Genomic DNA, 14820 nt, shown 5'->3' with positions numbered 1-14820 from the left:
AAGCGCCTGTCGTCAAAGATTCCTCAGCGCGCTGACGCCGTAACAGTTCACCACTGCGTCCCAACATGTCTTCCGCGAACCGCGGCACCCCTAGGGCAAACCGCCGCAAGCGATCGCGTGAGCCCGACGATGACATTCCTTCATCTGTGGGACAGCTGCCGCCCTCCAGCCGTAAGTGCGGATTAGGCCGAAGAGAAGTGTTGCTTGCTGATCTTACCTATAGCGCCCGCCTCCTCGCCGCCCGTGATCCCGCGCGACGACATTGAGGATACACTTGATGTGGATGAGGAAGACCTCATCGGCGACATTGACGATGCTGACGAAATGGCCGAGGATGAGGCCGGCATTGACCTGTTTGCCGACAACTTTGAAAAAGATTACCGCGACCGCGAGGCCGATGTCTACGACCAGCGAGACATTGACGACGATGGCGATTACGATACAATGGATATGGCCACCAGGAGACAGCTCGAAGCCCGCCTGAACCGCCGTGATAGAGAACTAGCCCGACAGCGTCGGATGCCCGCGGCTTACCTGCAAGACGATGACGACGACATTGGCGCTCTGTCTCGACAGCCACGCCGCCGCAGACGCCGCTACGACGAGGATCAGGATGACATGGACCTGGACGCCAACATCATGGACGAGGAGCTCTCCCTCGAAGCACTGCAAGACGTGAAGGCTTCCAGTTTGACCGACTGGGTCGCACAGCCCGCGGTGCACAAGACAATTGCACGCGAATTCAAGTCCTTCTTGACGGAGTACACGGATGAGCACGGAACCTCAGTCTATGGCACACGTATCCGCACTCTTGGTGAGGTCAACGCGGAGTCTCTGGAGGTGTCGTTCGATCACCTCGCAGAGTCGAAAGCTACACTCGCCTACTTCCTTGCCAATGCACCTTCTGAAATGCTCAAAATTTTTGATCAGGTTGCGATGGATGTCACTCTGCTCCACTACCCCGACTACGAGCGCATCCACTCTGAGATCCACGTTCGCATCACAGACTTGCCTGTCCAGTACACCCTCCGCCAACTGCGTCAGAGCCACTTGAACTGCCTTGTGCGCGTCAGCGGTGTCGTCACTCGCCGTAGCGGCGTCTTTCCTCAGTTGAAATATGTCAAGTTCGATTGCACCAAGTGTGGCGTTACCCTCGGACCATTCCCTCAGGACTCTCATGTCGAGGTCAAGATTTCTTTCTGTCAAAACTGCCAATCGAAGGGTCCCTTTACACTGAATGCGGAGAGAACTGTTTACCGGAACTACCAGAAGCTCACTCTCCAAGAATCGCCTGGTACCGTGCCGGCAGGCAGACTGCCCCGTCATCGCGAGGTGATTCTGCTCTGGGATCTGATTGACTCTGCAAAGCCTGGAGAGGAGGTCGAGGTTACGGGCGTCTATCGCAACAACTACGATGCCCAGCTCAACAACAAGAACGGCTTCCCCGTTTTCGCTACAATCCTTGAGGCCAACTATGTCGCGAAGTCGCATGACCAACTTGCCGGATTCCGTCTTACTGAAGAGGATGAACGCGAGATTCGGGCTCTCTCCAAGGATCCGAAGATCGTTGACAAGGTTGTCAACTCGATCGCACCAAGCATTTACGGCCATACGGATATCAAGACGGCAGTGGCTTTGTCACTTTTCGGGGGCGTCAGCAAGGTCGCTCAGGGCAAGCATGCTATCCGTGGGGACATCAACGTACTTCTTCTCGGTGACCCTGGTACCGCCAAGTCGCAAGTCCTCAAGTATGTTGAGAAGACTGCTCATAGGGCAGTCTTTGCTACTGGACAAGGCGCCAGTGCTGTCGGTCTTACGGCCAGTGTCCGCCGGGATCCTATGACTAGTGAATGGACACTTGAGGGTGGTGCCATGGTCCTTGCGGATAGGGGAACATGCCTCATTGACGAATTCGACAAAATGAACGACCAGGACAGAACCTCGATACATGAGGCCATGGAGCAGCAGACCATTTCCATCTCTAAGGCAGGTATCGTAACTACCCTGCAGGCACGTTGTGCCATCATCGCGGCAGCAAACCCTATCGGAGGTCGCTACAACAGCACCATACCCTTCTCGCAGAACGTCGAACTGACGGAGCCCATTCTGTCACGTTTCGATATACTTTGTGTCGTCCGTGACACGGTGGACCCCAGCGAGGATGAGCGCTTGGCAAACTTTGTTGTCAACTCACATGGCCGCGCTCATCCCGTCAACGCTGCCGCCAACCCAAACTCCATGGATGTTGACGGTGGTAATGATTCGACAGAGGGGAAGGAGGGCGAGATCCCACAAGACCTGCTTCGCAAGTACATTCTGTATGCGCGTGAGAAGGTGTCTCCCAAGCTCTACCAAATAGACCAGGATAAGGTCGCCAGGTTATTCGCCGACATGCGTCGTGAATCCCTTGCAACGGGCGCATATCCCATCACCGTAAGTTCAAGTCCTACTTCTCTCCTGACAAGCTGTTTCGCGAACAACGCCTATACGTTGGATGGATGCTAAAAAAAAGTCGTTTGCAACAGGTCCGTCACCTCGAAGCCATCATGCGTATTAGCGAAGCGTTTGCAAAAATGCGCCTCTCGGAATACTGCAACTCGACCGACATCGATCGGGCCATCGCTGTTGCCGTCGATTCGTTCGTCGGCTCGCAGAAGGTGTCTTGCAAGAAGGCACTCGCCCGGGCCTTTGCTAAGTACACCCTGGCTCGTCCTGGCGCGGTACGCAATCCCACCTCGAGAAACTCTCAGGTCAGGGTTAGCGCCTAGACGGCAGCAGTCCTGTGTCAGAAGCGCAGAACAAATCAATTGGTGGGAGCCATCAAACTTAACGAAAGAAGAAATGGTGCACTTGGGGAAACTTGAAGCTGCATGATTGCGGAGCCCTGGGGATGCGGAGGCAAGGATGACGGAGGGGGTGTCTCGGTTATGTGGCATGGCTGGACAAAAGCCGTGACCGTCGTGGCAACTGGTATGATACCCGCAGCGAGTGATGATAGACAGGGGTAATGGCATCACACTGTCCCCGTGCCAACGGTGTCGCATGGTGTTCATACCAAGCAGAGAACAAAAAGGGATGGGAGAGCTGGGCTTTACCCCCCGGACGGGGGTCTGGGCACCCGAGGAGATCGCTGGCTTGATGATTTGTTATCTTGCAACAAAAGGATCGTCAAGAATTGCGGTACATCGAATATACTTTTCAGGACGTGCATAATCATGCTATTATTATTTCTATCCCAGTTTGGCGAGTCGTGCTCGTTTCCGACTTTCTTTTGTCGCCCAATCCGATTCTTCGAGTAGATGATATAGGCTAGGGTGAACGAGTTTGAAATCCTGCTGTCAAGCCGATGGCTACCAACTGTACGGTTTTAGCTACTCTTGGCTACATGGGTCGAACTGCTCTGTCTTGGTCACGGAAACGATGGCCAGTAAGGCAACTGCCAAGTACTTATCGCAGTCAGTTTCTCGAAGGGGTGACCTAGACACTCGCCCTATATTCTTGCAATATGCTACGGCGCAAGCACCCATCTTTTTCCAAACCCAGGTACCGTAGCATCCAGGACAGCATGTCATTTTCTCATCCCTGACCTCCCTTGACTGGTCCATGCTAGCCACTGGATAATCCCAGCTTCAGATAACCAGCTACTACCGAGCATTAGCGGGGCAACCCTCCACTTAAAGATCGACTTCTCTAATCTTAATTAAGCTACGAGCTCCATGCGAATTCGCCTAACGCAATCTCTCGGCTCTAATCTGGGGCTTTAAGCCAAAATCTCAGACAGGCCCCTGTCCATCAACGGTTTCAGCCCTGAAAGCTTGGCGGCTAATCCATCGGATATACCCGCACATATAACGGCGCTGCTTCATCCCGTGCTCCACAATGCTTCTCACTGTTCGTGTCTCAAACTATGCAACCACGCAACGTCGGATGGAGGGGATTCCGGCTAACAATACGATGTGGCTGGACGTAGGGAGAAGCATGATTTTTCGCCGAAGTAGACTAATAGGAAAGTGGACAAGAAGGATTTTTCAAGTGAGAGATCCTTTGGACAATGCTCGCTTCTCCAAAAAGCGCTACCACTCTGTGTTGGCTGGGGTTTCCCAAGCCGTGCAGCAAGCCTCTCAGCACGCCGAACGCAGAAAATTCAATGGGAAAACACGAGATCGATATAGTGTAGCTCGTCTATCGTTTCGTAGACTTTTGTGAGGCCCTATATTGGATATTCAATAAGTGTAGTACCTGAACAGACGATGAGGACAAGCAGAAGATGGCAGCCAGACTAGAACAAGAATCGGTGCATTTTTCAACGATATAGACCTCGTTGCATTTTCTCTATAGAAAGGAAAAGGAAACCAGGAACCACCAGACCTCGAGGGGTTTTGTGTGTATCATACAACCAAAAACAATTGATTCCTTCTCCTTGTAAAAAAAAAAAATGTCGTGAAATAAGCCCCAAAGCTGCAAGTTAAATTGTCATAAACGTACCAAGAGAGTTCGATGTGAGATCCCAGCGGTAACCGGCTCGCTGTTTTCGACATCAGAATATCTCTCATGTCCCGCTCCAAACCCCTTCTCCACCAATACCGAGCAGTTTCTTACCGGCAGAGCCGCCATGCCAAATATACTTGAACGTGCAGTAATGTTCGATCAAGTCAGACCATCTTCCATTACGCCGCCCATCTAAGCGATGAAGGCACGCTCAGAGAACCTCTTGACGCGACGGCCGAACCCACCGAATCCGCCAAATCCGCCGCCAGAGACTCCCTTTCCAGACCCGAAGCCACCGCCACCGAAGCCGCCGCCAAAGCCGCCACCACCGAAGCCGCCGAAGCCGCCGTTGTTTCCGCCGTTGTTGCCACCGTTGTTGTTGTTGTTGTTGCCGTTGTTGTTGTTATTGTTGTTATTGTTGTTGTTACCCTGCAAACTCATTAGTAATCTAGTGACGGGCGCTAAGGCTTTAGTTGTACATACCTGGCCAACAGTAAACTTGGTGCAGTCGTCTTGAGCACCACGCTGAGCGACGGGCATGAGGACAGGCTGGTGGTTGGAAGAGGAGCTCATGGTGCAGACACGGTAGACACCGGCGGGAAGACCGCCGTCAACAGTGGCAGAAAGCAGACCCTGGCCGTTACCGTCGTCGTTGATACCCTTGAAGAATGCGAACTGGGAGGCGTCGAGGGCCTGGTTCGGGGTCATCGAGCCACCCATATCCTGGACAGTGACGTGGGTGTGGCCAATGATTTGGCCGTTGTCGTCGAGGTCCTGCGGGGCGGCGTAGTAGGTGTTGTCCGGGTTTGTGAAAGAGCCAGCAGCAAGGTTGTTCATCTGCACTTGAATGTCGAAGTCTTGGTTCTCCTGGACGTCCTGGCCGGGCTGGGGGGAGATGATCATCGAGGAGACCATCTTGTCCTGCGAGGGAATCTTGCCCATGACAATACCGTTGCAAGAGCCACCCTGGACCTGTTGACCGTTGGTCAGAGTCTCCCCAGAGCAAAAGTTGATAAAGTTGGCGTCGTCCCTGGCACGCTGTTAGATGCAGTCTCGCTAAGATAAAAGTCGTCTCTTACGTTTGGGAGTCGGCTTGGCCTTCATCGCCACCGCCGTCTTGACCGGTGGACTGCGAGGCATCCTGAACGTTGTTCTGGTCCAGGGCAAGGTTATTGTTGTTGTTGTTGTTGTCGTTGCCTCCGTCGTCGTTGTTGTCGTCGCCACCGTTGTCGCCGCCGTTGTTACCACCGTTGTTGCCTCCAAAGCCGCCGCCAAAACCACCGCCGCCAAAGCCACCACCGCCGAAGCCGCCGCCGAAGCCGCCTTGAGCGCGGGCAACGCGGACGTTCGTGAAGCCTAGAACGGCGACGATGAGAGCAAGTTCGGAGAAACGCATGATTGCTCGAATGAAGGCGTAGCGAGTAGGAGTGTGAATTAGAATTAGAAAAAGAGCGTACTCCGACTAGCGGGAAAGACGCAGGATGTGAAGCGAAATGGGGCAGACACGCTCAACGTAGTCTGAAGATAAAGGAAGAAAGCGGGGGAAAAGGAGCGAATGCCTCCAATGAGCAACTCTTTAAAGTCAGAATTGCGGAGTGGATGGATGATGGGCGGAAAGCAAGGGATTTGGTCTTGCGGATGCGGCCCTTAAGACCCTTGGCAGCCTGAGATGGCCGCCGTGCCTGGAGGTGTCTTCATGCAGCATAGCAGCGCCGGTATGGCGCTGCAAAGGCTGCGATATGGCATGAAACCGGTCATGAGGGCGAAGCTGTCTCACGAAGCACGGCAGCCGGCCGGCAGCGGCGCAGTGTGCAGCTGGCGGCTGGCGGAGCAGAAGTGGTATTCTGGGGAGGATGCGGGCGGCAAGGCATTGATGGAGACGGGTACTGTGAGAGATGCGATGGTGGTGGAGACCGATCTGAGACCATTAAGGTTTGGGCGCCGTTAGTCAGCGCCCTCCGCCCTCTTGCCCCGCCCAACGCCAGCGGCTGTAAAAGCCTGATCGTCCCGCAGGCGTCTGAAGGCCGATGACCTTTAATTATGCTCCTGGATGATGACGGGCGGTATGTACCAGAGCCGGCGGCCTTCCTGGCCGGGCAACGCATGAGGTGCATCGGTCTCGGGTGGCTTGGAGGCAAGTCTTGGTAGTGCTTAGCTCGCCGTGCAAGCTGCTCTTGCCGAGCCTTGACTGCGGCAGGATGCGGGTCGAGAAGGCGGCGCTGACTTAGCGAGCCTCGCCTGCCCGTGTGCCCGCTGCCCACAAGCTGACGCCGGACCTTCTCCGCTCGCCATGGCGGAACGCAGAGGCCTGCTCCGCGCCGTCGGCTTCTTGCTGCTCGGGTGCCTGACTAACCTCAACCGTTGCACTTCCCATCCATCTTGCCTATCGCACTCCGGCAACCCGCCATCCGACGGCGATCCTGTGAGACTGGTGTCTGAGCAACAAGACTCACCGCTTGACCACTTGCTGGTTGCAGGCGCTCCTAGGAGCCTGCCCGCCGCCTGCTGCCCATGCCTGGCCGCCCGCCTCCCTGCCCTGGGTACTAGCCGCCGTACCATTACGTGCCGCAAGGTCGCCTGCGAGGAGCATGTTGCCCGATGCGGCAAGCGGCCTTGGGAGCCGTCGTGTTCTTAGGTCGCACGCAAGCCCACGGCCTAGACGCTGGCCGCCCACTGTAACCTCCACTAGGCGGGGCTCTCTGTGCCATGTGGGAGTTGGGCTCTCTTTTCTTTTTTTTTGGGGCCCATCGGCGTCATCGGGGTGTGGGACTCGGGGACCAAATTTGCGACCAGGGAAAAATAAAAAAGCGCGTGTCAACCAATATCGACAAGGCCCGTTGGCGCCGGTAGCCACGGCTTTGGAGACACCGGTGCTCGGTTAAGTGCGCCCCTGACCAGCAGTGATGTGCGGGGAGAGGCAAATATCACGCAACGCACTGACGCCGAGCGCAGGAGCTTCCGCCAGCATGGGGCGCCTTGCAATTGAGCCCGTGAGAAGCGTGGGGGATAAGGCACGTGTGATCGTGCTGATTGATTGCGGCACGGCTTTCACTCATCATCTCGCTATGGCCCTGCTTCTGCCGTCAAGCTCCGTCATCGCTCTCGCCAAAGTCCGCCAATGGTGCGCTCCGTTACGCCGCAAGCCTGCCGTTCATGACCTCGACCGCGCCGCCGCCAAGTTGCACTGATTCAATCTCTCCCTCCGTCTTGGCCAACCCAACCTGCACGCCTATCTCGCTCTTCCGTCCCATCTCCACCCCCTGCGTGATGGCGTATCTGTGTCTTTGCCTGGCCACGCCCTCCGCGAGCGACAAAACGCATGCCAGCGCGCTAGCAGCGGAGCCTATCGCCGGGTCCTCTAGCCCCCCTTCGTTCATCCTTGTTCGAAGATTTCTGGTGCTGTCGGCTGAGTCTGGCAATTGAAAGTAAAACTATAGTGCCACAAACGACTGGTACCAGCCTTTGTCCACCACCACTTCGGCCGTGAACGTTCCCGTGGCGGCGGCGCTCAGCGTTGCTAGGCTGTCGACCTCGATGAGCGCAAACGCCATCCCCTTGGCAATCGAAACTACGGGCATCTGGTCTGGCACCGGGGCATCCCAAGGGAGAAGAAGATCGCTATCGAGGGCTGCGACTCGAGTAGAAGTGGCCGAGATAGAGCCCCGCGGTGGATGCGCACATTATAGGGAATCTCCGCTGTCACCGTTGCGAGTCTCCCAGCCGTGGATTGGTACTGGAGCCGGATTTCACCGGTCCTGGTAAGGAACTTGCCTTGGATAATTCCCGCGGCGTCAGCCTGACCATGCAGCTGGGAGAGGATCAGGCATGCCGCCCCAATGGTCGGGTGCCCCGCAAAGGGTGTCTCCGCCCTCGTGATGAAGATGTCAATCTTTCATGTATTCTCGCCGCCCTGGCGCTCGTGGAGAAAGGCTGTCTCCGAAAGATCGAATTCCCTGGCGACAAGTAGCTTCTGCCCCTGGCTCAGTACAATCCCAACGGGGACCTTGACTCCCGCAAGCGGGTTGCCGGCGAATCTCTGGCGCGTAAAAACGTCCAGAGTGACGTATGGGAGTTGGACCGCGGCCATAAGAGGTGGTGCCAGGCTCGAGGGCGTGCTAGAGGGCACGTTAGTATTGGTCACTGTGCTTGGGGTTACGGTCGAGATGTTCATCTGATGGACAGCCTCGGATTGCTAACACGCCGCCCGTTCGGACGAACACCTCAACTCCATTCGGAAAGCGCATTGACCTTTCACCCGAGGTGTGTTCAGCCGTGTCGCCGAGAGCCGCGGAATGCTGCAGAATCGCTGGGGACACGCAAGCTTATAAGTTGCGAAGGATGTCCCGTGCCACTTAGCCGACGTTCTCCAGCACAGCCGTAGCTGATGCAATGTTCTTGGTGGGGTATGCAAAGGGACTCAGCAGGGAGCCGAATAGCCACCATCGGTCTGACGACCAGAGTCTTTCGATCAGTCGGGGGAGCTGATGGCGCTCATAAGACCAGGGAGTCTTGTCAAGTCGTCTGAGGTCTTCAGCTTGTGTCTCGTGTTCGCAGGCTGGAGGCAATGTCAGGTGCCAAGGGAGCAATCCCCTGAACGGGATTCCCGTCATGGCGTCACCGTTTTAAGGTTACCGTTACACAGGGCGTCTATCCTTTGCGAGGCTGAATCCTGACAGGCCATCTTTCGGCCGCTTCTGGTTCGCGCCACCGAAAACCGGTAGTTCTGGCTGTGTGACTTCCGCGACGAGCGACGGCGAGCGCAGCATTGATATTGACGGGTGGAGCGCTGGTCCTACCGTGCGTGCGGTGCCAGATAGGGCGTCAACGCCCACGTTCGTTTGGTGGTGCTGGCCGGAGCAATGCGCATAGACGCCGTCCTCCGACGTGCAGCTAGCGCTGGTTGAACAAGCTCCGAACACTCCTGTTTAGGAAGGCGACTCGAGGAAACGGAGGCACGTTCACGGGTGGGCGAGGCGCGCCCAACGGCTTGCAGGCGCGGCGATTGGCAGCCTTGGACGCACTGGGCAGTTCCCCATGGACTGAGACCTCACCTCCTGGCCGGGACGGGAATGCTGGAAACCAGCGGACCTTGCAATCGGGTTGCGCTGCCAGGTGTATCCGCGCTGCCGGAAAGTGGACAGTGGACGACGGGCAAAAATAGTGAGCAGGCGCATGCCGTCGTACCAAGGCCCATATATCGATCCGCGACACCGGGCTCGCCGCGGTCTCGTGGTCTGAAGAGGTGCAGGTGTTTCCCCTGAGCCAGGCGTTGGGGCGAGCCGATCAACGGCCATGGTGAAACGTGAAACTCTGCTGTTAGCGGGCTCCAGTCGGCGGCCACAGCGAGTCGTGGAGGCGACTATCACGGATCAAACGCGGTATTTTAGCCTGCCAGCCCTGCGTGCGCCTAGCTCGCGGTAGTGGTGAGCCAGCGACGACTCGCGGCGCACGTCGAAGCCGTGCAACAGCCCAGGCGCGTCCCTCCCATTCCGCGGCCGGGCGCCGCGATGCGATACGAGTGAGGCTCCGAAGCTGCTCTGGGAGCCTGAGTCCTGCTCTGATGAGCGGCGCAGGTACACGTAATGAACTGCGAGGCCCGTGAAAATAAATAGAATCTGTGCAGCGTGGCCAACCCGCCGCACGCCGACCCGATCGACTCTAGTGCCCATCCGCGCAGCTGATGGCGCCCCCGGCTCGTCGCTCTGGGCCGCCGCAGGGGCTCGGGCTGGCGCCGCGTCGTTTGTAAGGTTTCCCTGACTCGGCGGTGATTGGCCGCCTGGGCCCTCACGCGTGCAATAAACACAGAGCCGGCATAAAATCATCACATGTGGAGACGTGAGCGAGGACGGACTCCGGTGCAGCCAGCGCGCACGCACGGAGGCTCGCCGCAGTAGTAGTAGTAGCAGTCGGGAACTCGACGCACCCGCGCAGCCCTGTCCTCCGCCAGCGCTGCGCTTGCGACGCAGCCGGGCAGCGCGCGACACAGCAGGAGCCGTCGCGTTAAGCTCCGGCGAAAATGCGCGGCGCGGCAGTGCAGTGCGGGTGCAGCGCAGGTGCAGCGCAGGGCAGTACAGCCGCTCGCGATGCAGTGGCGCGGTGGCCCTCGCAGCCACGCTGCCAGCGACTCGAGCACTCTGCGGCCGAGTCGCGCAGCACGCCGCACCGTTGGCCTGGGATCGCGACGCGTGCGCTGGGTCGCTGGGCCCGATGTGTCGAGCGTGCGCGCCGGGGTTTTACTGGTTTCTGAAGCTTCCGGGCAGGGGTTTTGGCGTGGACGGCGGCGGCGGGTGGGCTGCAGCAGGCCGAGCACGGATGTGCTAGCCATACTCCCCGACAGACGAGTTAGCCCCGGTTCCTCTCAGTCGGAATCGCTGATCCCTTGATCCTTGGGCAAAAACGGGGCAGGCGTTGGCGGCGGCGCTGCATGCCTGCAGGTGCAAAAGCGGGCGCGGCTTCGAGGCTCTCGACTCTAACGGCCGGTTGCACAGTCGCACTCTCGTGCTCAAAAGTCGCCTGCGCCCCGACGCTGTCGCCTTGCCTCGCTTTTGCCTCCGCATTGATGCGACTCTCGCCATCAGCCCGCCGCTCATTACCACCCTGCCGGCCTATCCCCGCTGCAACTGCCTGCGACGCTCACTTGCCAACACCGCACCCTCTCGTCGCTGCTACTGGCATCATCCCGCCCGCTCCAGGTAAACACACCCTCCCAGTCCCACCGCCGTGCAAACTCCGCCCTCTGCCGCGCGCCTGCGCTTCGTGCGCTTGGACGTGCCACGAAGCCCCGCGACAGCACCACGTGCGGCCATATCACTGCCCTGCTCTGCGCCTGCTCCTTGCGGCCGCTAGCCCACAACACAGACCTTTGCTGACCATGGCTGCGCTTCCAGCTCCCTGAGCTCGTCCGCACCCTCGCTTGTTTACCCACGTCACTACCCACGTCAAAAGCCCTCTCTTGCCGCGGATGTTCTGATCCTCTCACTCGCTCCCCTCCACTCCCCGGAACAACATGGCTTCCCAAAGAAACTCCAAATCTCCCGTCGGCGCCGTCATGGCCAGCCAGGCCCACGGCCGCACCCCTTCCGAACTCTCCATGGCCTCGGAGCACAAGCACGAGGACAACTTGATGGCCCAGCTCTACTCGCAAACCGAAGGAAAGGACCTCCCGCTCCGCACCATGTACATCCTCAACTGTGCCTCGCGAGGCCAACATCCGCTCCCCTCGAATGCCAAGGGAATCGAGGGCGTCCCTGAATTCACCAGCATCCTGCAGACCGAAATGTCGCAGCTGCCCCTCCAAAGGACCTCGCTGCCCTATGTCTTCGTCCGCAAGTTTGTGAAGGAGACCTTCTGCCAGGAAGAGCTTGGTCGTGTCAACTTCTCGCAAGCGCTCACTGCCCTCGACTACCTGAAGGACATTGAGATGCGCAGGCAAAAGATGGTCCAGGACATGTGGCAGAGGGTGGACATCGAGACCTGGGAATCGATTGAAGAGAAGGTATCTCGGGACGAGGCCATCATCAGACTGTTCAACATCCTCAACCGCAAGGAAAAGTATCTCGGCGAGTTGTACGCCTGGCTCTACGTGCATCTTCGTCAGTGGGTATGTATATTGCATCACCGCCCTCAACGACCGTAGATAAGCTGACAATCTTAGATCCTCATTCACGAGATCAAGAACCAACCGTTCGACAAGCACAACTGCATGGCTATGCTGAACACACTCTGGCCCCCTATTCCTTCCTCCGTTCCCGATGGCATCTCGAACGAGATTGTCCAGTCTCAACGGAAGGACTTCTTCAAAACCATCAACTCGATTCCTGGCCGAGGCATGGCGGACATCGACCGCCTCATCGTGGAGCAGGCCAAGGAGGGCCAAGCTAATGGTTGGCCCTGCACGGCACACATGATGAACAAGTATATGCAGAAGGCCGACGAAGTTATTGAGCTGTCAGAGAGCATCCAGACCAGGGTCGATCTGGACACCTACGCACCTCCTCGGACGCCGCTTCCCGAAATTCCCTCGTCTCCTTCGGTGGAGCACCTGCCGCCGCGCAAGGGACGTAAGCAGGTTGACTCTGGTGTTAGCTTCGGCTCTGCAATGACCAAGCGGCCGTCCACCAGTGGCAGCGACAGCTCAAACGGTAGCTTCTACAAGCAGCAGCTTAGCGCTTTCGAGTTTTCGGAACCCAAGACATCAACGCGGGTCAGGATCAAGGGTGCTCTGCACCGCTTGTCTCGCAAGAAGACCCACGGAGACCTCACCACCCATGAAAAGGAAAAGGCCGAGAAGCCCGAAACGGAGAAGTCGAGGACTCTTCGCAAAATGAGGTCTCTGGGCGCTATTGCGCACGAGTTCAAGTACCGGAACATGAGTGGCGCCACTTTGACCGACTCTAGGCAACCTAGCGTCTCGGAGCCTTTCAACGCCGAAGAGATGAAGCGTCAACGCATGGCTTACGAGGAAGCAAACCCCATTGGTCAAGCCATCTAAACACACCACCACTCAGGCCAACCTGTATTGGAGGCAGCTAGGCTGCTTCTCACGAATTCAACGAACCGAAACGACTCTTTTTCTCCGGCACGTTCATTACTCGGCGCCGGTCGGACTATTTCCGCACTCACCCTCCTTCGCATCACTCGACATCACACCTTCCTTGCCATTTTCTTTTTCGTTCTGTCATCTTGATACCTGGCGCATATGGAACCGGACGGTGGGCTGAAAAGCATCGTTTCCCCCGCAAGAAGCGGATTACCGTGCCATAACAAGGCCGACTTTCTTTGTTTTTCTTTCTTTTCCTGTTGTTTCAACGGCTGCCGGCGCTTGGTAAAGAAAAGGGAAGCCCTCGCGGGGCGCAAAATATCCTTTTTTTGTCTTATCACCACGGGGAAAGGCGGTCAACGGAGTTTGCCTGGTCTAATCTGGATTGGTTCTTTGGGGCATATCGCACAGCTGGGACGCTTTTGCTTCTTTGTCTATATTGAAGTCATTGGGATTGGGTTGAACGGGGCTCGGGGCAGTTTCAGGGGCAAGGATTACGGATTGGGCGGACGAGCAGGAGTAAACGGCCGGGACGGTACAGCTGATCATGCGGATGGGCTGAAGACACGGCATGATGATGGGCAGCTTCAGGTTTGCCTGCATTGGGATATTCTGGCAAGAAACGTCGCCTAATCCACGAATAGTAGTAGTGTATGTTGTAGCAAGGAAAGAAAAAGTAAATCCTTCAGACAATAGTGCATGGTCGGAAGTTGCTGGACGCTAGCCTGCCGGATTGACGTGTGGATGCAGAAGGGGCCGGAAGAAGCAACGAGGGAAGCAGGCATGGTCGGAGCAGCCATGCCGCCGGTCAACTCCACAGTGATGCAGCGGCCTCCACACAGCCGGCGACGAGCACGCGCGATTAACCATCCACCTGCCCGGCCCACTGCAACCCACCTTTGATGGACGATCCGCGACCGGAAGGTTGTCCCAAATTTCGCGCAAAAGCTCGCCGTTGCCGCCCGCTCGCATCCAGACCTGGGGAGCACAAGCAAAGCACCCCAGTCGATGCGAGATGTGCTCCCGAATCCTTCTGCCTGGGGACCCGCACCCCCTGGTCGCCAATACTGCCCGAGGCGAGCCCGTCGACCGTGCCCACGCACCTGCACCTCCTTTCTGACCCTCCGGCGAGGCGCCCGGCACCCGCTGGGGTGACGTCCGATTGCATCACACATGCAACGGGGCGCAGCGAGATTCACGATACGCGCCGCTGGGACGCTCTCTTGATTAGTTATGCCATCCCTGCGCCCCTGCGCCCCCGACAGAGCCCGGCCGCCGCTGAAAAGGCAGGGCTCAGGCTCCACAAGCCGTCAAGCCGCGATCTGCCCGCCCTAACGTCCGCAACGCACGCGTCCCCTGCCCCTCCCCTGCTGCCTTGTGAGTCGTCGTTCTCGACCTCTCGTCACATCCGCTCGCGTGCACGTCTCCTCACTTCCTTTTTGGCCGTTGTTCCTTCTGCTTCGGCTGAGCAATCTTGTTTCACACGGCGGCGCATGGCCATCGCTTGCACCCACAGTCCGCCGCGAGCTCGGTGCGACCGTGTTTCATGTCGTGCAGTACATACGGTCGCCGTTCTGGCCTTGCGGATACCCTCTGTCGCGGCACACTCAACAGTTGCTGCGCCCGCCTCCAAGACCGTGCTCTTCCAGCTCTCGCTCGTTTAAATGATCCAAATGATCGATGTGAGGGCTGGCAGGGAACACCACATGGCGTGAGCCCGCTAGACAGATGGTCTGACGACATCCTCTTCCGTGTCTTCTGTGTGGCAGTTCCGATTCCGGTCGCTCCATTCA

At 57.6% G+C, this 14820-nt stretch overlaps 3 protein-coding genes across 3 annotated transcripts; 2 read left to right on the top strand and 1 right to left on the bottom strand.

Annotated features, from left to right (window-relative positions):
• Nucleotides 1-65: 65 nt before the first annotated feature.
• Nucleotides 66-2768, top strand: MCM2 (MCM DNA helicase complex subunit; the record flags this gene model as incomplete). Its single annotated transcript, XM_066780834.1, has 3 exons — nt 66-171; nt 224-2433; nt 2526-2768. The coding sequence occupies 3 exons, from the start codon at nt 66-68 to the stop codon at nt 2766-2768; spliced, it is 2559 nt and encodes an 852-aa protein (XP_066628780.1).
• Nucleotides 2769-4680: 1912 nt separating this feature from the next.
• On the bottom strand, nt 4681-5884 carry SLS55_009432 (uncharacterized protein; the record flags this gene model as incomplete). The annotated part of the gene is made up of 3 exons (XM_066780833.1): nt 4681-4917; nt 4972-5518; nt 5568-5884. 3 exons carry the CDS (start codon nt 5882-5884, stop codon nt 4681-4683), a joined length of 1101 nt encoding a protein of 366 aa, XP_066628779.1.
• A 5610-nt stretch (nt 5885-11494) lies between these two features.
• SLS55_009431 (uncharacterized protein) lies at nt 11495-12979 on the top strand (the record flags this gene model as incomplete). The annotated part of the gene is made up of 2 exons (XM_066780832.1): nt 11495-12088; nt 12143-12979. 2 exons carry the CDS (start codon nt 11495-11497, stop codon nt 12977-12979), a joined length of 1431 nt encoding a protein of 476 aa, XP_066628778.1.
• Nucleotides 12980-14820: the final 1841 nt, after the last annotated feature.

This window comes from Diplodia seriata, assembly GCF_021436955.1.
Source record: "Diplodia seriata strain FDS-637 chromosome Unknown scaffold_10, whole genome shotgun sequence".
NCBI lineage: Eukaryota > Fungi > Ascomycota > Dothideomycetes > Botryosphaeriales > Botryosphaeriaceae > Diplodia > Diplodia seriata.
This window is presented reverse-complemented; position numbering and strand designations above follow the sequence as displayed.